This window comes from Gouania willdenowi, chromosome 16 (genome assembly GCF_900634775.1).
Source record: "Gouania willdenowi chromosome 16, fGouWil2.1, whole genome shotgun sequence".
Lineage (NCBI taxonomy): Eukaryota > Metazoa > Chordata > Actinopteri > Blenniiformes > Gobiesocidae > Gouania > Gouania willdenowi.
This window is the reverse complement of record NC_041059.1, coordinates 34,987,717-35,015,000: the sequence shown is the minus strand read 5'-3', so window position 1 is coordinate 35,015,000 and position 27,284 is coordinate 34,987,717. Positions and strand designations below refer to the sequence as shown.

At 40.3% G+C, this 27,284-nt stretch overlaps 1 protein-coding gene across 2 annotated transcripts; it reads left to right on the top strand.

Annotated features, from left to right (window-relative positions):
- The first annotated feature begins 42 nt into the window (after positions 1-42).
- ano10a (anoctamin 10a) lies at positions 43-27,284 on the top strand. 2 transcript variants are annotated; one of them, XM_028470944.1, is made up of 15 exons: positions 75-167; positions 861-900; positions 3,693-3,848; positions 3,928-4,125; positions 4,239-4,373; positions 9,334-9,453; positions 10,150-10,334; positions 10,422-10,806; positions 14,620-14,675; positions 14,751-14,825; positions 15,024-15,212; positions 15,288-15,479; positions 19,693-19,821; positions 22,538-22,654; positions 25,381-27,284. In XM_028470944.1, exons 3-15 carry the CDS (start codon positions 3,713-3,715, stop codon positions 25,420-25,422), a joined length of 1,959 nt encoding a protein of 652 aa, XP_028326745.1. In that variant the 5' UTR covers positions 75-167; positions 861-900; positions 3,693-3,712; the 3' UTR covers positions 25,423-27,284. The 2 variants fall into 2 exon arrangements, with proteins under 2 accessions (XP_028326744.1, XP_028326745.1); XM_028470943.1 differs by lacking the exon at positions 861-900 and having other exon boundaries at positions 43-167.

The following is a 27,284-nucleotide window of genomic DNA, read 5'->3' as shown; positions in this document are numbered from 1 at the left end:
ATGCGGTGTTCGATTTGATGTTTTAGGCAGCCTCCGCGGGGCGGTGCTTTCAGTACTCTCCGAGCAGGTTCGGAGTCAATCTCCGCTCAAACACAGGTGGAAAAAACGAGCCTCTCGTTAAGAAGTTGGTTTCCTGCTCAAAAAGCCAAACATTGGAGCGGAACAGGGTAAGTACAGCTATATGTACGCTTAGTTAGGCTCTGTTAAGTGCCACATAGGCTCACAACAGCTGTCACACGTGTGTGTACTAGTGGTTAAAATGACAGCTTTGGCTGTTTCACGATATGCCTTTTCCATTGACCCAAGAATGTTGAGTCATTCTCCAAAGCACTGCACGAGCTTCAGTTGTTTCTGCTTTGAGTTTAGTTCTTCAACTAAAGCCATGAAAAGTTCTACGGAGAATAAAACTAAGTGCTGCACATATAGTGTCAGTGTGATACTACACAACCACATTCTCAGTGTGTTTCATGGTTTTTACAGGATAATATTAACACTGACAGCTGTCACTGCTTCTCTAGTGTGGGCGTGTCAGCTGGACTTTGCTCCGTGACGTGGACACAGACCCGCACAGACACACACACAGCACTACACTGTGCTCTCATGTGGTCAATGGCACCAAATCATTGTAGAAAATATCCTTTTTTTTTTTTTTTTTTTTTATAAATTGAATCAAAAAAACACTAAGATTGTGTAGAATGAAGAGCCAGGTTTGTGTGTGAGAGTCTGTAGTAGAACCCGACCATCCATCCATCCATCCATCCACCTTCTGCCGCTTATCCAGGGTCAGGTCGCGGGAGCAGCATCCTTAGCAGCAAAGCCCAGACTTCCTCTCCCTGACTAATTTTTCCAGTTCTTTCCAGGGGATCCCGAGGCGTTCCCCGGCCAGCCGGGAGACATAGGGTGCGTTCACTAAAATGTTTTAAATGCTCTAGGATTCGTTTGCTTTTCTCTTGCACTCTAAATTGTTGGTTTAAAGTAGTTAACAGGGCTCGACACTGCAACCAAATTGGTCGCATATGCGACTATTTTTTCATCTGGTCGCATTTGTGCGAGTGTGTAGGATGATCTTATTTTGTGACGGAGCGGCTGAGCACCTTGTCATGTGTCTTTGTCTCTCTGTCTCGCTCTGCGCTGCGGGTGAGGAGACGGTGCGCGCTCACGAAACTTGGCTGCGTGTAATGCAACGGTGAATGTGTCGAGTATAAACACCAATCCGCTTCTTTGGAGTGCGCGCATGGTTCACGAACGGAGCCAGGCATAACGAGCCTTTCACTGAGTGTGCGCTCACATTGAGGGCAGCAGTAAAAAGGAAGAATGTGCCAAGCTCAGCGATAGAGCGTACACGCTCATCAGAATCAGCATGGAGGGGCGAGAACTGATGGACTATGATGCCAGGCCAGATGTTCAGCTGTGGTTCTCCCAGGGCAGGGGTCTGCAACCTGCGGCTCTGGGGCATCATGTGGCTCTTTGACTCTTATGCAATGGCTCCCTATAGCTTTAAAAAACTATTGAAGTAAAGAGTTATTTTTTTTACAGAAGCTATTAATGATTAATGACAAATAAAATCAAGATATAACAATTTGTTAACCTAAATACTCTTCAATAATTATTTATAGTGAGAAATGAAGTTCAAATATAGAAAAGTAGGTGTGTTAGCTTATTACAGAGGCCTTTCGACTGTCACATGATGCACGTTAACCTTTTGTACCACAAGATAAGACACTACAGCGGATCAAAGGTCACCAAATCTAAACTTTTAAGACTTCTGCCACACCATTCACAGTGGGTTTATATCCTAGATATTCATCAGTAGGACTGGGGGAAATAAACCATAAATGTATACATTAATTTTTCTCTTTAAAGAAAAGAAAAATAATTGGGGGTCACTGTCGCGCGCAAAGTTCCACTCAGCTGCACAATATCAACATTTTTTGCTACTTGACTCTCTTTCTCTCATTAGGGACAGCACGTGTGAGTGAGTTGTGTAGTGTGGCGTGGAGGAGATGACGTTAGCAGAGATTATTAGTGCTCCAACGTGTGAGAACTTGTTTTTTGGCGTTCTCTGCAGAATAAATTTTTCTGATGCAGGAGACTTGGGGTGTGTCCATGTCATGTTGTCTCAATCTCTGAAAAACGTGAGTGTGAGGGCGGGGCAGTTTGTTCAGAGGGTGAGAGGTGGGGTCGGGTGTGTAGTAGTTTATTTATTTGGTCATTATAAACATTTAGAACATGTTTTCAGAGATCTTGTACATTACAATAAGAAAACATGTACTTTAAGTATTTTAAGAGCTAAATGATACCTGACCGAAGGGGTTGAGGCTGAAGTCAAGTCTTATACTGCCTAACCCCATTTACAACTGTGACACTATTACCAAAGATGGCACTTAATATAGTACCACACATAAGCACAAAACTTAAACTTCAAGATTCAAAATTATGTTATGCATCCACGATTAACTTTTTTTCTAATGATCTTCATTCACGTGTACTATACTTTTCCATTAATTTTAACTTATAGATTTTTTAAAATGCATGAATAGTTTTATTCATGCACTTAAGTGATGCACTTAGAGCGCTTTAGTTGATTAGGTAAACCATTCCATAAATCAACTCCTTTGACTGATATACATCTCCTCATTGTATTAGTGTGAAAGGCCAATAGTAAGAAAAGTGCTAATATCTTTTTTTTTTTTCACACAAAATAAGCTTTAAATACAAAGTGATGACAAAATAAACAGTATCTTGTTGTATATCATGTACATTTGATTTGAAATGTTGATTTATTGACATATGGCCCTTCTGAAATAACTATACACTTGTATTTGTCCTGTTGACGCCTTGAGAGCTTGGGAGTGGAGGATTCTTCTTCCTCTTCTTTTTAATTTACAGCAGACTAGTAGATGCCTCAAAGGCGTATTGCCTCCTGGTGGTGGAAGAAATTGCTTTCAAATTTTATATATGGCCCCTTTAATCGCCATTTTGAGAAAAAATATTGAGATATGAATTTTGGTCCATATTGCCCAGCCCTACTTTTGGCCAACTTTGAAATAGGTTGCAGCCCTTGATTCTGGCTTTTAATCTAGATGAGTGAATCTCACGCTCAGTAACTGTTGCCAAAGACTCTAGCGTATGAGGGCAGATATCCACGGAGTAGACTCTGTAAGAGTTAGCTGCCGCCTGCCGCGATCGCCATCTTCAATTGGTCCGTTCCTTAAGGTATTCGGGCTAATCGATGACTTCAACTTTTGTTCTACGAATAACAACATTAATGAATCGTTATTGAATCTTCACGTGCCGCATCGCGATTAATCTAACAATCAATGTATTGGCAGTGGCACACTTCTACTAGACATTTCCCCATAAAATAACATTCTTTGTCTCATGGTGACAGCGTTTCAATCACATTCTGTCAATTTCCTCATTTACAGGGGAATTCTGTTTTAATTGGTCTATTCCGTGATTCCGATCGCGATTCTGTTAACGTAGAATTTAAAGGGCCCTACACACGTACCATCGAGGATTTATGTTGTGACGTTTTAAAATTGTGATATCTTGTTGTCCCAATGGTTTATCGTCCCACCCTTACCAACTCTATTCATAAATCAATAGTTAGTTCTCTGCTGCTCTTTAGCCTAACTTCTTGATACTAATGCATGATCAAATATTTTGTCCTCTTCCTTCATTTTGAGCAGGTGTGTAGGAAGGGGGCACCATGCAGGGGGGGACAATGGCAGACAGTAGTGGTCCTGTATGGACCCCTTTAGTGGTCCTAGAGCTGGCCTCAGACACTGCAGAGGAGGCTGTCACGTGGCTGCTGAGGCGAATAAGAGATACACAACACAACGGGGGTAAGGAGGAGTTCTCTCTGTCCTTTTCTCATGAGAGCTGTGGCTGCTTCACTCACCTGTCCACTGCTCACTCTCCCAGGTGCAGATCTTCTGGTGGAGCAGTTGGGTCTTGGAGTTGAGACTCAGAAGAAACAAAACCCCAACCTCTTCCTGGTTGGAGCCTCCAACCAGAGGCTGCTGGCCGGGGCCGAGGATGTCGGCCTCTTCAAAGAGTACAGTGATGGCTCCATGAGGGGCTTCACCTGTGCCAGCAAGCACAACTTCAAAGACTTCAATGGTATGTTAGGAGTTAGCAGTGAGTTAGCCTTAGCGCAGAACCCACTGTTTCACATGAATTTCTACCAGTTTTTGATGGGATCCCCTTTGTGTTGATGTGCTTGGTCCTATCAGGGGATGGCGATGGTTTCCTCAGTATGGCCGAGTGTCAGTACATCATCAAACATGAGCTGGACACACTGAGAGCCAAAGATGAAACCCACGTCCCAGGACACAGCCATGCCAAGCTCTACCCCGGGAAATCAATCAGTGAGTCACTCTTCAGTCTTCATTCACAGGGTGTTTAGTTCTGCCAACAGAGGCAAGATATTAACATATACAGTCATGGACAAAAGTATTGGCACCCCTGGAATTTTTCCAGAATATACAGAATTTCTCTCAGAAGTAGTTGCGATTATTAATGTTGTTGGTATACATTCCATCATCTTTCCTCAATTTTTTTCTTCCGTCCCCGTCCAGGTAGATTAACCACAAGGTCCATGGGTTATAAACTTCTTGATGATATTGTGCACAGTGGACAAATTAACTTGGAGATCTCTGGAGATGGTCTTTTAACCTTGAGATTGTTGATATTTTTCCACATTTTTGCTTCTTAAGACCTCAGACAGTTCTCAGCTCTTCATTCTCTACTCCATGCTTGAAGACACAAAGACACATGACACAAAGGTTGAGTCAACTGTTATACATTGTAAGTGGCTTCAGGTGGGATTTCTATATTGCCAGCAGATGAGTTTAAACAAGCATCACATGCTTGAAATAAAAGGATTCATCCACAGTTTTAAAAGGGTGCTAACAAATTTATCGAGTCCACTTTTTTGTGTTTTTTTCAATGGACATAAATGAAATAAACACATGCATGCCAGAAACATTTTGTAATTGCCACAATTTCTGGTATAAATTGTGTATTTTCTGGAAAAATTCCAGAGGGGTTAATACTTTCGTCCATGACTGTATGTGTGTGTGTATCTATATATATATGTATGTATATATTAGTTACTGGTAGGATCTTGTATGTCAAAAGTCTTTAGTGAAAAGAAACAGGACCTGTTTGTACAATTTGACCGTTTCCTCCTCTTTTCCTTTTTAGATGACTTATACTAGTGATTAAACTTCCAGAAATCATGCCAAACATGTCATATAGGGTTAATGGCATAGGCAGACTGGCGAATGGGGACACCGGAGTTTTCTCCGGTGGGCTGGGCTGCGGGTGGGCCGGTGGGCTGCTGGGTCGGGCCATGAGAAAGAGAAAAAGAAAGGGGGAATAAACATACCTGTCAAGTATCAAGTTTTCAGAATCAGAATTCCTTTATTTATCCCAGGGTTGAATTACTTATTGGCCGGGAAAGTCCTGTATTTTACCCCTCTTTCCCGCCATCGTCCTGTATTAGTATTTTCTCATGAATATCCCATATTTTAATGTAATAATAATTAAAAGACAAATAAATAAAAACATTCCTCTGCTTTACTAAACTGAACGCAGTCACTAGCCCCACAAGAACTGCCACCTAAAATGGCCTGAGTGGCAGTTCTCGTGAGATTAGTGACAGCAGCAACCAACCCGGAAGCAACTCAGAAGAGAGATGATGTAAGAAGACGTTCTGGCGAAAAAAAACAAAGAATTAATGTAAACACCTTTGAAAATGTGACAGAGAATGTATCTTCCTAAAGAGCAGCAGGATGGGACACAGTTACACGTTCTGTTAGATTAATAAGCGTCTCCCACTGCGGAAGGAACAAAGTAAGTCACCATGAAAAATCAGCCAATCACGAGCTCCACAAATATACACTCCTTTCAAAAAGTGTGATATTCAATCACCCGTTTTCTGGTGAAAAATAGGGTGTAAATGTGTGATATTGTCCCAAAGACACACAAGGTATTTTGGTGTCATGTTGGGGCCTGATTTTAAATAAAAAGAGAGAAATTGAGACACGCACAAGAGAGGAGAAAGAGACCAAATACCGGTGGATTTATTTAAAAAATGTCAGCAGTAAGGTCCTCATGGATGATAAAATCTCTTTTTTTGTTTGTGTTGCTTTGGGTTGCTCTAAAAATCACTAAAAGTTAAAAAAGTTGATGTAAACTTCTTTTGTTTACCGAAATTTGATAAACAAAATCTGTGCCCCGAAAAAAATCTGTGACCGCAGTGGGCGACGGTTCCAACTCTGCTGTTTTGTAGATGGCATCCCTTTAAGAAAGTTTATATCAAATTTTTCAAGGACAGATTGTTGAAATCATAATTAAGGTCATTGACTTGAGTCACGACTGATTTCAGATTGTTTTTAAGTTTTTGTTATAAAGAGAGACATTGATTTTTAAACCTTATAGACAATAAAAAACACATTTATCTACTCTATTGTATATACGATTCAAGAAAATGCTGAATACTACCAGGTTTGACCCAAGTGTCCTCTTTTTGGAAATCAACATATGGTCACCTTAAAGTAACTCCAAACAGTCTGGAGTTAAAACCTGACCATGTGTCACTTACCTCTGAGCAAGCGAGTAGCGCAACCCTGTTGGTGGAATACATGAATATTAGCGGCTGCTGGTTCTATAGCTTAGTGTTTCTATAGGAATAGATGTTCCTCAGTTTTTAATATCGTCATTGAGAAAACAATGACTGAATGCATGATAAAAAAAATAAAAATAAAGACAAGTTAAATAACAATAGACATTGTTGTGTGTTTTGGGTCATAGAAAAGTAGTTTCTTTGGGAACTAAAACATCTATTTCTCTGACTGAATACTGCCGCTCTCCTCATTGCCCCCTACCGTGCTGTTGCAGCTTGGAAACAATAAATATGCAAATGAACTGAATTATTCCCAAGGCATGATAAGGAGGCAATGAACTTGTAGTGAAGACTGAAGATACAGAATCTTTGTTCCCCAGCTGTTTGACAAATTGCGCTCAAGCAGAATGTAATCAGTCGTCCCAAATGATGCACTCAAGAAGTGGCAGATAAAATGATAGCGCTCCATGCATGTGCTTACTGTCATTGTGGAGGGAACAATAGGAATTAGAGCTATAGACTGTGCATTGTGTGCAATAGGCCAGCTCTCTGCTATTGTTTGTCTGCTCTTGTCTTTGGAAAATGTAAGCTGCTTTTTTATTTGGCTTAAAAAGTCAATTACTAAAACAAAAAAATAAACATTAGTGACTTTCCTTTCACCCAATACATTTCCAAGAATCAACAATAATTCAAGTTATCTAATCATTGCAAAAACACCTGCCCACATGTTTTACTGTTACAATGTAAATAATTATAGTAAAGGATCACTAGTAGTCAGTGGCGTTTGGGGCTTTCCTACTCTGTCATCAAGGAATTACAAACTATTTATCGAGAATGTTGGAAGCTAAAGCAGGCACAGGTCAAACAATAACTGTTTCTGGGCTTCTACTGCATCACAACAGACAGTAAACCAATAACTGCCTTTTTTAAAGATTTCAAAATAAAGAATAAACCATGTGATTTACTATGATTGCCAAAGAAAACGATAACAGATGCAACTGTGATGGGTAGTACCCTGTTAGAATTAGGGATTTACTTTCATGTGGGAGCGCAGAGTGGCCACAAGCACAAAATTAAATGTTGGAGGGGTCAGAGGAAGAGGCCAATAAACATACAAGTGTGAATGTAAGCCAGAGAAACCATATGAATGCCTGTCCGTGAGAAAGTCAATGCTGTAGGAAGAGATCTATATTCTGAGTCATCTCCTGCTCCAACAATACCTGCAGCCATCTGTAGGTAAAGCTCTGAAAGTCAGAAGTGCTGAATAATTACACAAAAACCGCCAACAATGTCAGCTCAACGTTTGGGAAATCCCATGGCATGTAAATCATATTTAGGACATTTTTACCAATTGTCCCGTGATTATTCAATAGACACTGCAAGTTTCTAGTTTCATCGGATTAATACTTTTTAAGATACTGCCAATTTAGTGAGGTGTGTTTGTTTCGATTTTTGGGAGTCCTTGTTTTTTTTTACATTTTCAGCTTTGAACATCTCAGGAACTACATCATATAGAAAACTGAAATGTGGTATAGTAATACAGCTCCACCAACTCTCTCAGAATATTCAAAAAGATCTGCTATACATCCTATCTGGTGGACTTGCAGCTCCTTAAAATTGCTTTGCATATGTCTCTGCTCCATGTGATTTGATTAGCTTTGAGCTATGTACATAGGCTGTTCACATCCCTAATGATTAGTCACATACAGTATATGCATTGGTTCTTGGGTGATAGTCTCTTGAAATCTGAAAAAAGAAAAGGAATGTAAGAAGAACATCAAATCTCTGTTTTAATTTATAGTATAGTATAATTTATAGTATAGTATAACTCTTTCTTGGGACGTAAAACATTTTTTCTTTATGTGAGGCTATTGTAGCTTGCCTGTGTCTTATAATTAAACTACCAGGTAGGATGTATAGCAGATCTTTGTATATTCTGAGAGCGTTGGAGAGTAGAGGCGGTATTAGTATAGCAAATTTCACTTTCCTATGTGGTGTGGTTCCTGAGATATTGGAAGCTGAAAATGGAAGAAAATAAGGACAAACAAAGATCGACACATACCGCCACCATTAAATTGCTCATATCTAAAAAAAAATTCATCCGATCAAACTAAAGATTTACATTGTGCCTACTGAATTATCATGGAATATTTGGTAAAAATGTAAGAATTTTTTGAGACCAAAGTGCGTGGGATGTCCTGAAAATTTGTTAAAATGACATGGGATGATCCATTTAGCATGTTAAGATCAAGTATTCATTAAAGGCAGCACTTAATTGTTTGTTAAACAAGAAAGTCCCTTCACGAAATGATACAAAAACCATAAATCAGTGCCTGTTTGTATAAACGTCTGTTTAAAGTGTTGAAAATGTGGCTGGAGGGAGTATATCATGTCAGAGGGCTGAATTGGTGCCTGTGGCATGAGATGATAGTATTTATGATTCGTCATCCAAACAAAGGTTTCCAGTGAAGACGGCGCTAAACGTCATTTTGCGTGACTTCTGGTAAAAATGTCCAAAAATGCTGTGCAGACCATGAGAAAGCATTTGATACACTAGAAGACGAAGAAGATGATTCCTGTTTTAAAACACTTTTCTTTTTTTAAACCAAAGCTTCAAAGGATTTATACTAGTGATTTGTGCGTTTACACACGTTTGTGTCCATTGTCAATACACTAACCTGCTTGTCTTTCATTTGCAGTCCGTAGACTGCAGTCCAAAGGAATCCTCATCCAAATGTTCCCACTCCATGAAAAGGAAGAACTAAAGAGACTTTCTTTCTCCTGGTTTAAAAAGCTGAAGCTGTCTCTTCAGCCTCTTGGTGAGTCGAGAAATGTTTTTCTGATTGTATTTCAAACACCATTTTTGTTTTACAGTGAAAAAGTGGTGTGGGAATAACTTGTGGTTATTGGTAATTCTATCTTTGTGATGTGTTTTTCTATCTGTAAACTGTAGAATTAGTACTGTATGGAAATGAAAATCTCACACAATTTCTTGTTTTTATCATTTCTCTGTAGAAACTTTATTGTTCCAGTCCTGAAGTATCAGTCTGTTTTGTGCCCTTTTCTCTAAATTATTGTGTTTTTAGTCTTTGAAGGAATGTAGAGTTTTAAATACCAGCACAAATTATAATTATTTGTCCTGGATCCGATTGAACTATCAACATTTCAAACACACTGACCACATAATACATCAGATACACTTGTGCACGCCTTCTGATCAGGATGTTCTTTCTGCCATTTAGATCAATACCCACGACCCAGTATGAAATCTATTTTGAAGCAGAGTTAGTGTTTTGCACACAGTTATGTTACAGCCTCCTGTAGAAGGTCAGCCAAAAGCTTAAATAGGACGCAAAGAATATGATGGACTTACACGTGTTTATTAAAGCAAAGCTCCTAATAAGTAGAACAAAGACAAACAAAAACATCATTAACACAAAGAAACCAAAGGGACCGGAGACCCTGGCCAAGCAAAGGAAGCATGAGAAAAGTCATTGTTAATGCCTTGTCCACAGATGACATCAGACACTACTACGGCGAGGGTCAGGCCCTATACTTCGGCTTCCTGGAGTACTTCACGTTTGCCCTGGTGCCGATGGCTCTTATCGGGGTCCCTTACTTTCTGTTTGACTGGGAGGACTACGATAAATACGTTATCTTTGCAGCGTTCAACTTGATCTGGAGCACTGTGATCCTTGAGGTATGAAGCCAGAGTTATTGTTGTGATAAGTGGGGGGGGGATTAATGCAAACAACACAGTAACGGTGTAGACTTGGTTCCTCCTCAGTTATGGAAGCGGTGCAGTGCGTCACTCGCCTACCGCTGGGGAACTCTGAGTAGAAAGAAGGCTTTTGAAGAACCCCGACCTGGCTTCCATGGGGTTCTTGGCTTTAACCCTGTGACAGGTCGAGAGGAGCCAACCTACCCTACAGCCAAGAGACACCTACGGGTCTACCTGGTCTCTGTGCCTTTTGTCCTCCTCTGCCTCTACCTCTCCCTCTACGTCATGATGATCTACTTCCAGATGGAAGGTTGGGTGCTATCTATCCATGATGAAGAACCCACCTTCTGGACTGGGATTCTGTTGTTTATCCCCAGTATTATCTACGCTGTGGTAATAGAGATCATGAACCTCATCTATAGATATGCCGCTGAGTTCCTCACAGAATGGGGTGAGTACACAATCTGAATACTGTTTGTCTCTTTAAGTGCACACACTGTGAATCTGTGCTCTGTAGAGATATACATGTGTATTTTCCTTCTGATCAAATTGGGTCAATACTAAGGCATGATGTAATTGGTCAATGTAAATCCTAATAAAAACTACTGGAGTCATTCCATGTCATTACAACAACTTTTCAGGACATCCTACGCACTTTGAGTCTTAAAAAAATCCTTAATTTTGATCAATTCTTCCTTAATAATTCAATAGGCACACTGTACATTTTTGGTTTGATCGGATGAAGATATGGCCAATTTAGTGAGGGGGTATGTGTTTTTACGCGAAACTGAAATTCGGTATAGTAATACAGTGCCACTTCTCTCAGAATATACAAAAATATCTGCCATACGTCTTATCTAGTGGACATGCCAGCCTCTCAAAATTGGAAGAGAGTTTTTCTAGGGTTTCAGACTGGAACATGTTTGGGCCTTCAGTAAACAACTTTGCATATGTCGTTTCACGTCATCAGATGATGGAGTGAACTGTACAGAGATGATGTATTCCTAGATGGCGCCAGCATGTACTGCCGTCTGGCCGCTCTGCTGGAACTTTTGTTTGTAGCCGCACTGATTGGTATTCTGTGCCAAAACATCACTCTGCTGATAGTATACGACCATCAGGCACTTATTGATCTTATGAGGTACGTCTGAGCTTCAACTCCTCACTTGGCTCAGTACCTGCCTACCTGCTGCGCTTACCTGTCCTCCGGAGGAACTGTGCCAAAAAACGGGGTAAACGTGGTGGACTCCTGTTGAAGTTGAAGGCATTCTGGAGGTCAAATTCTGGGACTGCTCCTGGAGGGCATTTATCACATGGATTAAAATGGATTCAGCCCGTGGCTCCCGTGCGTCTGGTCTGCGGCTTGCGTTACCTGCCGCTCGAAGCGCTGCTCCACAGACGCCTTCCCCGGCACCGTGGTGTGGATCACGGGTGGCTTCGTCCGCTGCGCCGCAGCTCTCCACAGGCCGATGAAGAAGTGACTCTACTCCTCGGCTAGATTGCTAGCAACAAATCTCACCTCCTGAAGGACCTTTTCATGTCCCGCGGGTTGGATCTGATGTACCTTACGGAAACATGGCAATGGGAGGATGAGTACGTTCATCCTAATGAGCTGTGCCCTCCGGGCTGCTCTGTGTTTGGAACTCCACGGCTCACGCAACGTGGAGGAGGATTAGCACTCGTATACCGGGACGCTTTCAGCTGCAGACCGTTGGACATAAACACGTACAACTCCTTCTGGTCCGGCTCCTTTATTTCTTGATGAATTCTCTGAGTTTATGTCATCTATTGTTAAGCTGGAGAGTGTATTAATCCTTGGTGATTTTAATCTACATGTTGATAACTCCTCTTGTCCTATGGCAGCTGAGCTGATGTCTCTTATGAACTCTTTTCACTTTGTGCAACATGTGTCAGGTCCAACACACACAAAAGGTCATACTTTAGATTTGGTCTTTTCTTTTGGTTTAAAAATGTACCAACTAAGTATTGAAGACTTACAAATAAGCGACCACTGCTGTATTGTATTTAATTTGTCAATCACACTGGTACAAACTACTTCCAATGTGAGAAAGCAGAGACTCATTCTTAATGAAGCAGCAATCAGTGTTTTTTCTGCACCCGTCCCATGTGCCTGTACACACACAGGATGACTCTAATAATTTTGTGGTGGTAAAAGATCATAGTATACTGGTCGATCAACCCAAATCTGAGATGGGGTTTTCTGGTGCTGTTCTCCAGTGGTTTACCTCTTATATAAATGGAAGAACTTTTAATGTTGTTATTAATGATGTTATGTTTAGTATGTCCAACCTGTCATGTGGAGTAGCTCAGGGCTCTGTTCTGGGGCCTGTTTTGTTTTTATTGTATCTGATGCTTCTTGGTCGGTTGAGTCGTGGTTTTAAAAATGTGTCTTATCATTTTTATGCTGATGATATGCAGTTGGACTGCTCCTTTAATGACTCAGTTTCACTTTTTATCTGAGCTCTTAGATTGTATATCCTGTATCAAAAACTGAGGAATGTAAGAAAAAATCTGATCTTGGTTTTAATTTATGGTATAAAGATGAGATTCTTGGAACAATTTTTCTCTATGCAGCTTCTTCATTTTTATTTTGGACCCCAACTTTTGGTTTTTTCACCACTCGCAAATATTGAAATACCTTTATATGAGCCCATTGTAGCTTTGCATTTGTATTTTACAATCATTTATTGTTCAACAGTTTTTCACTAGCAACATAAAAAAATATAAGAACCACTGCATCAGAAAGGCATTTATTTTTGAAAACATAATAATAATTATGAACACATTTTTCATGTTCTACATTTTCTCTTTTTTGGGGCAAATAAAAATTTGCAGCTTGCCAGTTGAATAAGTAATGAACAATTGGTAAAAAAAATCAGAATTTTTTTAGACTGAAGTGCATGGGCCACTGTTAGTCTGCATTCCGTGCCCTTTCTTTCTAACTGAACAGATGAATACATCAAATGCCATTTTAAAGTGACAGTTAATAAGATAAGAGTATACAGAGATCTAAAGTTTTGGAAATGTGGAGTTTTAAAAGTACTTTCACACATATCTCTTTGGTCAGCACCAGGCTTTGTTTGCTCGGATACTCTGGTTCGTTTGTCATGGTGTGAAATCTCATTCCAAGTCTGGTGCGGACCAAACAAGCACAGTCTGGTCCGCTGTAAAGTGCGCATCACGTTTCACCTCAAGTGAAGCCTTGTGCGGTTTTTATGATGTGAGACAGCAATCCGGGACCAAGTATAGGAAGTTGGACCAAATACAGGACGTGACGTTGAAACGCAAACGTCTTGGGGACAAGGAAACACAAACTAAATTGAGCTTGTGCTGTAAATAAAAACTATAAATATGAGGAACGCAAAGATTTGGCGTTGCTCCATTTTTTCTGACCAAAGTGTTTTTTCCTCTTGGTCTTCTCCTTATTCACATGAGTGTTGACAGTATTTCACTCAGCAAAGAAGAAGTAATTGAAAGTATTCTTTCCAATAGGCGAGCAACCATTTTGCCCACATGACGTTGTTTAGAAAGTTTGGTGCGCTTGGCAAAGAGCAGTGTGAAAGTGAAGCAGAACAAATTAAAATCCGACAATCTTTCAGATTCTATATATGTACCTAATGATGTGTTTAATTCTTTATTGAACCAAGTTGGTTCAGTGGGAATGGGTTAGTGAAGAAATAATTATCTGAACTTTTAATTTTTTGTTTTTTTAATTTTTTTTTTTGCAATTAAATTATAATGTTGATGGCACATTGATTAGGAGCCTCGACCTCCGATACTTAAATGGTAACAGCTAATGGTGTCCCCAATCATATGTGGGATATCGGTCTGATATCAGCAAAAAAACAACAACGGAGTATGAGATGATATCGGCCTGCTTCCAAAATCTCTGATATTGTTTTTATTGGATTCATTGAGGTTATTTTTCAGGGTCATCTAATTTGCTTTTGTTTAGTTGTAGAATATTCTTCTGTTTAGGGTTTAAAATGTCTGTAACTCATTGGTTAATAATAAAGTTTAAATTCATACCCTACTGTTACTGATTATTGTTCTCTGCTTGACTAATATCACTAAATCAATACTTTTCTAACATTCAACATTACAAAATAAGGAATACATTTATGTATAATTCATGCTGATATTGATATCGGCCATGACTGAAGATAGAACCGTGATCCGGGATAAGACGGTATGGAAGAGGGATTGCTAGACGACTGATTCAGAACAATGTTCTGTGTTTCAGAAAATCACCGGCTGGAGTCTTCCTACCAAAACCATTTGGTGCTGAAAGTATTAGTTGTGAGTGAGACTGGTTCTATTGGCCCTCAGCTTCTGTGAGTGTTTAGTAGCAGACTGACACTGCTTCTCTTTTAGTTTAACTTCTTCAACTGTTTCGCCTCACTCTTCTACATCGCCTTCGTCATGCAGGACATGGTGCTGCTCAGACAGGTTGGTTCACCCGATCACCTTCACGTCATCCTCCATTCATTTGTATTCATTTCATTCTTTATCCTTTTCTCGTCTTTTTTATATTTTCTAAAAGAAAGCTCACTTTCTTTACCTTCTATCCCCCACTGCTGGTTTTCATTTTCTGTTATTCTTTCCGATGTCCTCCCCATTTGAATGAGTTATTTCTATTCCTACCAGAGCCTGGCAACCTTGTTGATCACCAGTCAGATCTTGAACCAAATTATGGAGTCTTTCCTGCCTTACTGGCTCCAGAGAAGACGCAACAAGAAGATGATCCGCAAAGTGCAGAAGAGAGCGACTCTCCAGGACAAAGAGCTTCCTCTTGAGGAGCAGGTTCGCCTGGAGGCTGACATGAGCACCTACTTGGTCAGTTTACGCTGTTCTTTACACCACATCTAGCTATGTGTCCACTGTCCAGCATGTGTGCTCATGTGTTTTCAGGGCACATTTGACGACTACCTGGAGCTGTTCCTGCTCTTCGGTTATGTCAGTCTCTTCTCTTGTGTTTACCCTCTGGCTGCCGTGCTGGTGGTGCTCAATAACATCACAGAGGTTTACTCTGATGCCTTCAAGATGTGCCACGTGTTCAAACGGCCGTTCTCTGAGCCAGCGGCCAACATTGGAGTGTGGCAGGTAAGAGAAATGGCAGGCGTGAGAGATTGTCCAATCATAGCAAGGTTCTCACCAGGAATTTTTCATAGCATAGGAACATTTTTACATTTATTTATTTAGTGAAGTAAAGCTAAAGTTTGTTTTTTTAAATCTTTGTTCCAGCCTTACTTTAAAAATAACAGTTATTTGTTGAATATTTGAAGGTGATGATGAATGTAGCTGTACTGTATAGACTGATTTGAAGACGTGCTTTTTAAATTTAAATGAGGTATTATGTGAAACCTGCACTAATATTGGAACAAACACACACACACACACGTGGATGATGTACAGGCACACACACACATGCGCGGAGGATGTGTACACACACGAAAGAAGCACAGAGTAGAGCTGTAATTGGGCGACAAAAAGAAGACCCGGCCCGCGAGAACATGGCCTGAACCGTCCGACCCGAATGAAGTCGATGTCTAAGCTCGAACACGGTATTTACATCCGTACTCGGGCATGTAAAATGATCCGTTGTGAGTTATTAACATGACGAGCAGTGTGCTACACGCTACGTCTGGTTGAAGCATTGGGCGTTGCAGACAGGCAGAATTGGGGCAGCTAGGGGCTGCAAGGGGTCCTCGGGGTCCTCAGGTAAAGACGGGAGCATCGGAGCAGATCGCCTGTATTAAATAGATGGTGTGGCTGATGTATGTGTTTTTGGGTTATTCAGATTATAAAGAGAGTTAAAACAAGCCGTTCATGCCTGGAAGTCTCTTTTGTGTCCAAGTGTGCAAAATTATTACCGATTAAAAACGGAAAAAACAACAGAAAATCTCCCCTACGATGCTAAAAACTGAGCGTAGGGTGCGCCATTGCTCCGCAGGGGAGCAAAATTACAACGTTGGGGGCCTCTATGCTCTACAACGCCGGTGAGAACCCTGCATAGGGAGCTTAGAGTTGTTGTGAGACGTTCCGAGGCCCCGTTTACACAACAACGTTTTTGTTGCTTTTTTCTGTCGGTTTACACAGCAATGGCGTTTTGGTGCTTGAAAACAGAACTTCTTAACAACGGGCTCCAGAGTTTGTGAAAACACTCTCCATCTCTGTGTAAACAGGAAAAATACACTTTCTCTGTCATGGGCATGTTCACTGAGGCTGCAAAGCCTCACCCCCAATTGCCACTGGATGTGGGTCCACTGCGTTGGATCTCCGCCACGCCACCGGAGCTGATAGGTTCACACATTAGTGTGTGTTAATTTACACCGGGTCCGGTGCGCTGCGTATCTGCTCCATCCCAGCTGCGACGATCCGGAGCCCTCTGGCAGAGATACGCAGGATTTCTATTTCTGGCAAATGCTGCAGCACGACCCATCAACTCAGCACAGAGCAAATGTAGTGGAACAGGAAGTTAAGCACTTACTAAACAGTAAAACATCTGGTTACTTTTCAAAATAAGACTTTTCAGATTATATTTCATCATATTATCTCTTCTCCATTGACTGTAGCTAAAAAATGTGGCTAGGACAACAACAACAACAAAAGGTAAACTTTATATTTTAATACCTTAAAACATGTAACAAACAAAAAAGCTGTGAAACCCCTGTCACCCCTTTATCATTATTTATCTTTATTCATTTGTTTCCTCTCCTTTCTCTCTCGTTTTATTTATTTCTAATTATATATGTCATTCAATCTAATTCCCTGGCTCTGTTAACCACACAAATGTCCGTCTGTATCTGTAATTGTTTGTGAATATTACTGCTCTTTATTATTGTATATGTCATTGTAATTCACTATAATTGCGTTATCGCGCAATTATGTAAATTTCGAGAGGACGGCGGACAGCAGAGCCAACCAGATCGGAGCCGTGGCGCAGCAGAGACGTATCCAGTGGAAACCCCGAGTCAGAGTGAGGAACACTGTTTGTGTGCATCACTCTTTGGAATCTAACTTTACTTCTCCAACAAATAGGCTTGGGCGGTAATACGGTACTACCGTATACCGCAAGGTCATAAAAATAGCAACAGTATCAGTTTCAATACCGTCATTAAAATAAAAAATTCAATGCTCTTCCCAATGACTGCGCGCACACACACACACGTGTGTGTAAACTAAGACAAGCTTATTCAAGGTGAATTAATTCTATAGTCTGGGAGCGGAGTGATGGTTCGCTCAGAGCGGCAGGAAGCCTAGATCACAGCCCCCTCTGTGTGTGCTTGTGGCGGGGCGGAGCTGAAGGCAGCAACAGCTGATCGGGACAGTAACTACAGAGTGATATGTACATTCATGTTAGTCTCTAAAACACCCAAAAAATCTCCAATAACACAAGATAAAGGCCATACATTTTTCACAAGTCTCTATTGAGAAAAATGTTCAGAAAATATACTGGTATGGGAGGTTGAGTTCGGTTTCAGTTTCAAAACGGAGCAGAGAGAGGATTCTACATACTGCAGCTTTAACTCCTTGAATGAGCCTACATTCTGAGTGAACTCATCCTTTAGTAACTCTGTAAATTGATCATGTAAACCGTAATTGTGGAAAAGAAGCGATCAGTCCCCTCCCCTGTCACTCGGCTCCAATACACACACACACACAATATCACAATAATACCGTATACCGCGGTAAAATAGGGAGGATTTTTGACGGTATCAAAATTTAAATACTTCCCAAGTCTACCAACAAAGTTTTGATTTATTTCACCATCATTTGGATCAGTGGAGACATATTTTTCATTCCTGCACCAGATTCTGATGACAATCACAGTACTGCACTCCTAGTTAGAGAACAGAGGTAACGGATAGACGGAGGAGGAGCAGTAATTGTAGTCTGTAGCAACCTACCTTGTTTATTCATATATTTCTGTGTACCGTATTTTTCGGACTATAAGGCGCACTTAAAATTCCTTAATTTTCTCAAAAATCGACAGTGCGCCTTATAATCAGGTGCGCCTTATGTATGAAATTAATATGTCAAAATGTTTTAGTACAACTTTGGTAAACTCTGAAGCTGCACCTCTTGAAGGATATTTGGAGCTTCAGGGCTACCGTAGTCAGGCGCCTCGTGGAGTGATATGTACCAGTACTGTGCTTCAACATACTGAACTGAAAAAGTGAGTGTAATGTTCTATATTTTATGTATTAAACCTGAACAATGTTGAGAGTTATTGTTAATGAGTTGAATAAAGTTTGACTATTTTGTTTCGCTTAATGAGCCTTATTATTATTAATAATAATAATAATAACAAACCGGTGCGCCTTATAGGCCGGTGTGCTTATGTATGAAAATAGACCTGGTCAGACCCACTTATTGATAGTGCGCCTTATAGTCCGAAAAATACGGTAATCTGTTTTTCTGTATTCATATATTATTTCAACCCTGTTTGCTGCTTTTCTTTTCTTTCTGTAATGCTTCTGGAAATTAATTTTCCCTTAAATCTATCTAATCTAATCCAATCTAATCTAGTGCTTTAAATATTTGCCTGAACCTGGGGTCAGGCTTAAATTCTATTTTTTTAACACGGACTCTGGTTGGGCTCGGCTTAGACGGTGCGCAGTGAATGAACGGTCGGGAAAAGTGTTTCCATTTACGCGAGGCCTGACATGTATACTACATCGTTTTTTATGTTCCACCGTGTCAGGTAAACGGAGATCGTTTTCAAAACGTTGCCGTGTGAATGCAGAACTTTGTGAAAATGTTGTGTTAACAGGGCCCCCGGCTGCAGTGCTCAGTGTGCTCCGCCTTCTTTCCAATTACAAAAGATGTGTGAGAGGTTTAATGAAGTCCATTGAGTGACCGTGGTAGGGCCTTTGATTTTCTGTTTAGAAATTTCCCATAATCCGTTTCAGGGTTTACCCATTTCCACATCATGACTTTACTGCTATTATACTGCCCAAATTTGTACCAACATTTGGAAAAGGTTAATGTAGTCAACTACTGTTGATTTAATTAGCTTCAGATGATTTATTAAATCAAGATGGTTAGGCTGAAATTAGGAGTTTAAATCTAAAGAGCGCCATTAGCCACAGTGCTAACCCTCTGCCACCCGTTTAACAGAAAATTCCAGTTTTTTCATCCTGTTGTGGCTGTGAATCATTTGTCATTAGCATAGCGACTGCCTGGTGGCCTGTTCAGGGTTAGCTCACTAGTTATAGAGGAAACATCAGTAACGTTAGCGCTCGTCCACACAGACCCTCCGTGCTGTCTTAGTTTCTGTGTAAACATGTTTGTGTTTCCTTCTTTACATCAGCTTGCCTTCGAGGCCATGTGTGTGATCGCTGTGGTGACCAACTGTTCACTGATCGGCATGTCTCCACAAGTCAAGGCTTACTTCCCCGAATCCGACACTCAGCTGATACTGTGGACGGTGGCTATTGAGGTATTTCATACACACCCACTCACACACACCCTGCTTCCACTCACACACACCCTGCTTCCACTTACACACCCCGGAAATATGTGCGTTTACTCAAACCAGAAGTCTTCCAGTGTTCTGTAATATTATCTGAGCAGGCCATTGGACTTGAGGATGAATGCACCTCATTCCAGCAATGGGCCACGCCCCTGGTCTAGGGTGTAGGGAGCACAGGGATGGTACATTTGGGGTGAGCCAAACCAATCTAATCCCTGTCTAAACATCTGAACTAAACCAGGGCAGAAAGTAAGAGAAAAGCACCCACTAAAACACCAAAGTTATGTAAAAGTACAGATATCTTGCAGATGACTTTGGTAGCAGTAAAAGTCTTAAAGTGGCTGAAGAGTATCAGAAGTAGAGCTGAGAAAAGGTTAACTTCCTGTGTTTCATACCACAGTCGATGAACATGTATATCAAATGAAATATTGTGTCTAACTGGACTGCTGGATGGGATGTAATAATAAAAATGATAATAATAACAACAATAATAATGGGATGGGATGTGTGCATTTGCTGCACAGTGTGACTTTCCCTGGCCTCTGTGGCTGTCATCATTGTCTGTGAATGGGAAGGTAACGTATAGGTGATACCATGCTACATCAAACACCATCACATTTTTGGCTTGGAACCATCGGGCGTCATGGTTTTTGCAGCGCAGTTGAATCGTAGGGGCCCCCTACATTGTGATATTGATCCCCCTCGCTGTGATATCGCACCGTAGGGGGCTTTTCTGTTGTTTTTTCCTTTTTTTAATCGGTACCGACTTAATAATGGACTTTCAGACGTGCACGGGTTGTTTAAACTTTCTTTTTAATCTGCATAATGGAGAAACAAATGCATCAGCCGCACCGTCTATTCATAGTAATACAGGCCATTTCCTCGCATGCTCACCTATATTGTGAAAAAAATCGCTTGATAAATGGTTTTGCTACAGTGATATACATTCCTTTAGCCTCATTCACAGGGCAAAAGTTTAAAAAGTTTTGTTTCCTCCCCCCTTGTTATTCCACATTTTGTAAAAAGTCAACATGCTATTTGGAAGTGTCAAAAGAAAATTGCTATGACTCACCCACTCCTAGAGCGAGGCATGAAGTCTGTGTCTACAGACACGCCCACTCATGCATATCGATGAAGGCCCCAAAACAACCTGTTTTTAGGAGCGCTCTGAAAGTGACTTCAGAGGCTAAAACTCTGGAAAACAGGTGAGTTTGGGAAAATAAACCTCAAATACAATGTTGTTGGGGTTTTTAGAACAAATGGAGATGGTTGAAAAATAGCATAATACCAGAATCAGAATCAGAAATGTTTAATGGCCAAGTACAGTTTTAAGGACAGTACAAGGAATTTGTCTTGGTAGATGGTGCATGAAACAAAAACAAAAAAAACCAAAGAAAACAAGAACAAAGAACAACCCAGCAACAATAATAATAATAGTGATGAATATAAAGGATGAGGGATAAACAAAGGATAGAGAATAATGATAAATAGGATATATATATAAAAAACTTTTTTTTAATTATATATATATATATATATATATATATACAGTGCAGCAGATAATGTCATCATGGAGGTGGTGATCGGGTGGTGGTGGGGGGGGTGGGTTCAGTGGGTGACTGGGGGTGTGTTCATGTGAATGGTGGCAGAGGGAAGGTAAAGTATACCTTCCCTTTTCTCCATCAAAGAGAGAGACATCTCTCTCTTTGATGGAGAAAGGTGTCTCTGTGGGAGGGGGGGAGGAGGGGGGAAGATAGGGGAGTGAGCACCTTTTATGTGTCCAATCACAGTGACTGTGAAAAGGACATCAACTAAATCTGAATCCATGGATTCTGGACAGACTCTCTTTTCTCCGGATGAGGAGGTTGGCTCAGGGATAGACAAGAGGGCAGCAGCTGTTCATTGTCTCTCATAGGCTGAGCTGAGTGGGGCTAATCACTCAGCTCACCACAGACAACGTTGTCTTTCTGTGAGAATTCACTCATTGCTTAAAGCAACTAAACATGGAGCCTTTGTTCAAAGACAGACTGAGTGAGGCTGCATATTTCTACTCACACTTCTAATCCAGTACTTGGTTAGGCTGATATGCCAACTGTAAGAATGGCCTAGTGGGAAGGCTAAAAAATATTTATTTACAGTGGTAAAAGTTCAGCAGTATTTACAGTGCAATCCTGAAGAAAAATAGAAGACATCCAACTTGCGAAAAAGAGGGGAAAAGTGAAAACAAATGAACACTGAGCTCTACACAAAACTTTGTTGCAGCTTTGTACAAACTTTGCTTTACAACCTGACAGCTCTGACACCAACCACCCCCACAAGGCCTACAGCCTCCCCTTAAATGTATTTAACATTTACCCAACAATTGTATATTAGCATTAGCAATGTTAAGAGGTAAGCAAAGGTTATTTGTGTTTGCTAAGAAATATCTCTCCAACTCTATTACTTGTGGTTCCTTCCAAGAAGCACACCACTATATAAACCCATGACAGGCTTCTATTCTGTTTGCCACTTCCTGGTTCAACAAACAAAGCACATGGAGCACTGGGTGACAAACACTTTTTTTTTGAGACGATAATTTGGAAATAAAAAGCTGTGTGTGTGTGTGTGTGCGTGCGTGCGTGCGTGCGTGTGCGTGTCACTAAAGGAGAAGCTTTAAATCTGCTCTGATGTGTTTTTTTTCCAGCATTGCCTGTTGGCTATCAAGTTCATCCTGTCCTTCCTCATCCCAGATGTTCCCAAACAAATCCAGGTCAAACTGGCTCGCCTGGAGTTTGAATCCCTGGAGGCGCTGAAGAAGAAGGTATGCTAACATTAGACATAATTTGGCTCTGTGCTTTTTTTTTTGTCTGCACATGCTGTCGAAGGTCAACACTATATGTAGTACAATCTTTTCGTGACAGCAATGCATGTTTTATTATTGCAATTAAATAAATGCATTTATTTTATTGCACAATTGTGACCATCACCAGCCCTCCCTAAGGAACGGTAAGAAACACTTTATTAGAGGGAGAATATAAAAATTCACCTGCACACAGTGCCAAAGCTACCAGTACCTGGTTTAAGGACCATGGTATCCCTGTTCTTGATTGGCCAGCAAACTCGCCTGACCTTAAACCCATAAAAAATCTATGGGGTGTTGTGAAGAGGAAGATGTGAGATGCCAGACCCAACAATGCAGAAGAGCTGAAGGCCACTATCAGAGCAACCTGGGCTCTCATAACACCTGAGCAGTGAAACAGACTGATTGACTCCATGCCATACCGCATTGCTGCAGTAATTCAGGCAAAAGGAGCCCCAACTAAGTATTGAGGGCTGTGCATGGTCATACTCTTCATGTTCATACTTTTCAGTTGGCCAACATTCCTAGAAATCTTTTTTTTCGTATCTTATGATTTTCTAATTTTCTGAGATACTGAATTTGGGATTTTCATTAGTTGTTAGTTATAATCATCAAAATCAAAATAAACATTTGAAATATATCAGTCTGTGTGTAATGAATGAATATAATATACAAGTTTCACTTTTTAAATGAAATTACTAAAATAAATTAACTTTTTCTTGATATTCTAATTATATAACCAGCGCCTGTATAATGGTGGCCATGAACAGAGGGAAGGAGTGAGTGGTTATACTTAAAACTGATATTTGGGATCAACACATCTAAGGTTAATGTTGCAGTATCTAAGTTTTTTTTTTTTGGAGTCATTTGGTCAAAAATCCATAGTCATCTTTGAGCATATTGTAATCTTAAGTGTTCTGAGTGGACAGTGAATTTCTTCTCCATCTCTTGGCCCTGTAAATTAGAAATCTAGGAGCTAGACTTCAGACCATCAGAGTGATCCCCTGAGCTGTTTTAAGCATTACTATTGGCTGCTCGAGCTGCTCGTTAAAAGTCTATGCACTGTCACGATCTGAGAGTAGGGACAGTCCCATGACATTATATTCCAGCTGAAGTCTCCATCACGGCTTTTAGCACAGCGGTTACATGGCAAAGCAAGAAGAAAAAGGAAGACAGAGGTGGAGTAACAGAATAGAGGCCCAAACGTGTTTGGGTGGAACGGACTCAGCGGAGGTCTCTCTGACTCGGTATGTGAGGTGGACTGCGCGCAATCGGTTTTCAGTCTGTGCGCAGTCTGCCCCACATACCAAGTCAGAGAGATAGTGATAACAGACAGGATAAATCACTTATAAACCTAAGAGAATGATTATCTGAGGAACGACTGTGACTGTGAGCCTCTTATTGTTCTCACAGCAGTGAGTGATATGTGCTTTTATGTCTGAACATCAGAAAACTCTCCAATAACACAAGATAAAGTCCCTACATTTGTCACTAGCCTCTATTAAGAAAAAAGTTGCTAAGAGCTCCACAGTTGTGCATGTTTTCAAGAAGACCATTAAGTTTCGTTCAGGAGGGGAGGGGAAGCGTATCACCATTTTACATACTGCAGCTTTAAAACCAATACAGGCTTATCTCACAGCCCAAGGCATGCCACCCTGTTATAGTGCCTCACCATTCCCCATTCCTGCTGTGTCTCTATGACGTGTGCTCTTAGCCTGGAAACAGATGGTAACTGAGGCCTTACACAGCAGTGAACCAGTGTGAGTTAATGAGCTTCAGTTAGCATTAGCAAGCAGCTCCAACCGCTAACATTAACAGTCAAGGATTAGCTGAGTGCTTCTCTAATGAAGCTCCCCTCCTGTTTAGCTCTTCAGACTTTCCCCAGTTAGTGTATCCTAGCTTAAAATGCTACCTGGCATGATTTAATCCCTGCTGTTTGTTCTGCAGAGGCCGATCCGTGGACGGTAAGTACCTCAGGCTGTGATTGGTTTGGGTTTTGTTAACATTTAACCAGTAAGAATTCATCAAAATTCATTAACGCACACAGACAGCACAGCCGCGCTTCCTTTCATCTTCACTTCCTTCTCTTCATTAAGCAAGCTAAACTGTTAGCACTAGCTTAACATCCTCCTTACTCATGAAGTCTGCATTATTTTTGTTTTTAGGTCATGAAAAATTATTTTTTTTCAGCGATTTACAGACATGTCAATTTTAGTGAACTACATTCTCCAATACATATGAATAATATGAAAATGAAATCAAGTTTTTTGAAAATAGGAAATTGTTTAGGTTCTAATAATAATAATGTCTGTTTTTCTGTTTGACAAGTTAAATAAAATCCACTTCTAATCATTGGTTTTTAACAATGCTCACTAAAGGGAGGAAGTAAGTGTGTGTGTGTGTGTGTGTGTGTGTGTGTGTGTGTGTGTGTGTGTGTGTGTGTGTGTGTGTGTGTGTGTGTGTGTGTGTGTGTGTGTGTGTGTGTGTGTGTGTGTGTGTGTGTGTGTGTGTGTGTGTGTGTGTGTGTGTGTGTGTGTGTGTGTGTGTGTCCCCCCGTCCGGGCGCGTCAGAGACGTGCGTGCGAGACGTGGTTAGTGATGGTCTTTCACTGGGTTGAGCTTCATGAACTCTGACGTGTGTATAACGTTGGTTTGACGTGTTTCCTCCTTTTTCTTTGTGTGTTTCAGAAGCTGCTGGAAGCCTCGGAGCTCGCCAAGACATCTCAGTGAGGAGGAGAAACTCCGCCCCCCAAAGATCGCTAAGACGTCTCAGTGAGGAGCAAAAACACTCCACGTGTCCCTAGAGCCGCTACACTCGCGCTTTGAGCAATCGATCAGCTTTATTACTCTGTGTGAGAGAAAGGAGGAGATTGAGATCTCAGATCACGTTACTGTATGAAGGTTCTATGCTGGAGTTATGATACGGTGTAAAAAGTAGAGTTTTATATATTAAACTGGTGATGGGTGTTTATTTTCTCCGTTTGGTTTGGGGTTTTTTATAGAGTTTTGACTCGTCACCTTCCTCCAGCCTACCCTAAGTGTTCCTTGGGAACTCCATTTCCCAAAGTGCATCAGTGGAATGAAGCACAGAGCTGCTGTGATGGAGTAAAAACCTCATCGCTAAAGCATTTTAACAGTTTATTATTTATCTGTGGGCAAAGGTTACTCTTATTTAAGCTTTTAGCATCAGGAACAGTTTGTCTTTATTTACATCCACACAAAAACAACACCCAGTGTTACTTAGTCAGTTTTGTAACTAAAATGCAACTTAAATTTAGTCAAAACTATTTCAATTATAAGCTAGTTTTAGTCAAATGAATGACAAAGATTTTAGGCGACTGAATCTGTTTAGATTCAAATATAAAATAAGGGTTTGTGCAAGCTTTAATAACCATTGATCAACCTCATGTTAATGTTTGTAAACAGACATTGAACTGTGTAAAAACGGTCCATAAATGTAAAATCAAAACAGATTTTAGGGAAAATTAGGGTCTAACTCACTCTATACGCAGATGACACGCTCTGTTACGTTTGAGTACTTTGTGAAGTTTTCTCCAACAGGAAAGTCTTATTATTAACACCTTTTAATAATATAATTATGCCAATAATGCCTGGAGTGAATTATTAATGATTAAGACCACATAAGCGTTCACACAATCTTCCTATTGGATCACTAACCGGCTTGTCCCGCCTTCCATGGAACAAAAGTAGTTTTGATTGGATACCTTCCAAAAAATAAACATAGTTCTGATTGGATTCCGGACATGTGAACATTATAGTTTCCTTTTTAGTTGTTAACAAAAATAATATAGTCTCGTTATCACTTGAGTAGAGCTGATACATTTACTTTAATCCAGTCGCAGCAAAATGATACAGAACACATTTGTCCTGTTATGTCACTGTAGGATTCTTCAGCTGAGGCAGACAGTTCTCGGTCACATTAGTAGGACTTACTGATTCTGTGAACTACATTTAGTGTGAACATTTATCTTATTCTTTTGACTCTGTAACTCTAAACTGTTCAGTATTTTACTCCCATCTGTGTTCAGCAGATTCAAATTAGATTAGCAACAGATGGCAAGAAAAGGCTGGTGTCCAATTACTAGGGGTGTGCATTGCCACAAATCTGATGATACCACTGACGATTTGCATGTCATGATATATCCTGATATACTAAATGATACACATCACAATATCAATAATTAATGTAACCTTTACAAGTACACAATGATATGAAATTACTATAAATTACAATTAAAATACAATTAACTTCATTTTTTTTTTAAACTTGCAAGAACAAGTAAATAGCAACTAATTAAAGTACCAATGTAAAAAACAAGTGGTGTGTTTAGCAAACTTTCAAATTACATTTTTCAAAACATTTTAAACTTTTACTTCTATAACAGATTCTAATTGTTACATTCTTAAAAAAACCCACACATCTATAAAAGTTCCATCAACTACCAACCTAAAATGCATTTAGGTAGTTTAACAAGGTCTGATGTGGTTCACTGACATCTAGTGACTAGGTGTTTATGTGCTATGCATATGTTAGCTCAATTAAATGTTTTTTTCGTTAAAAAAAAAAAAAA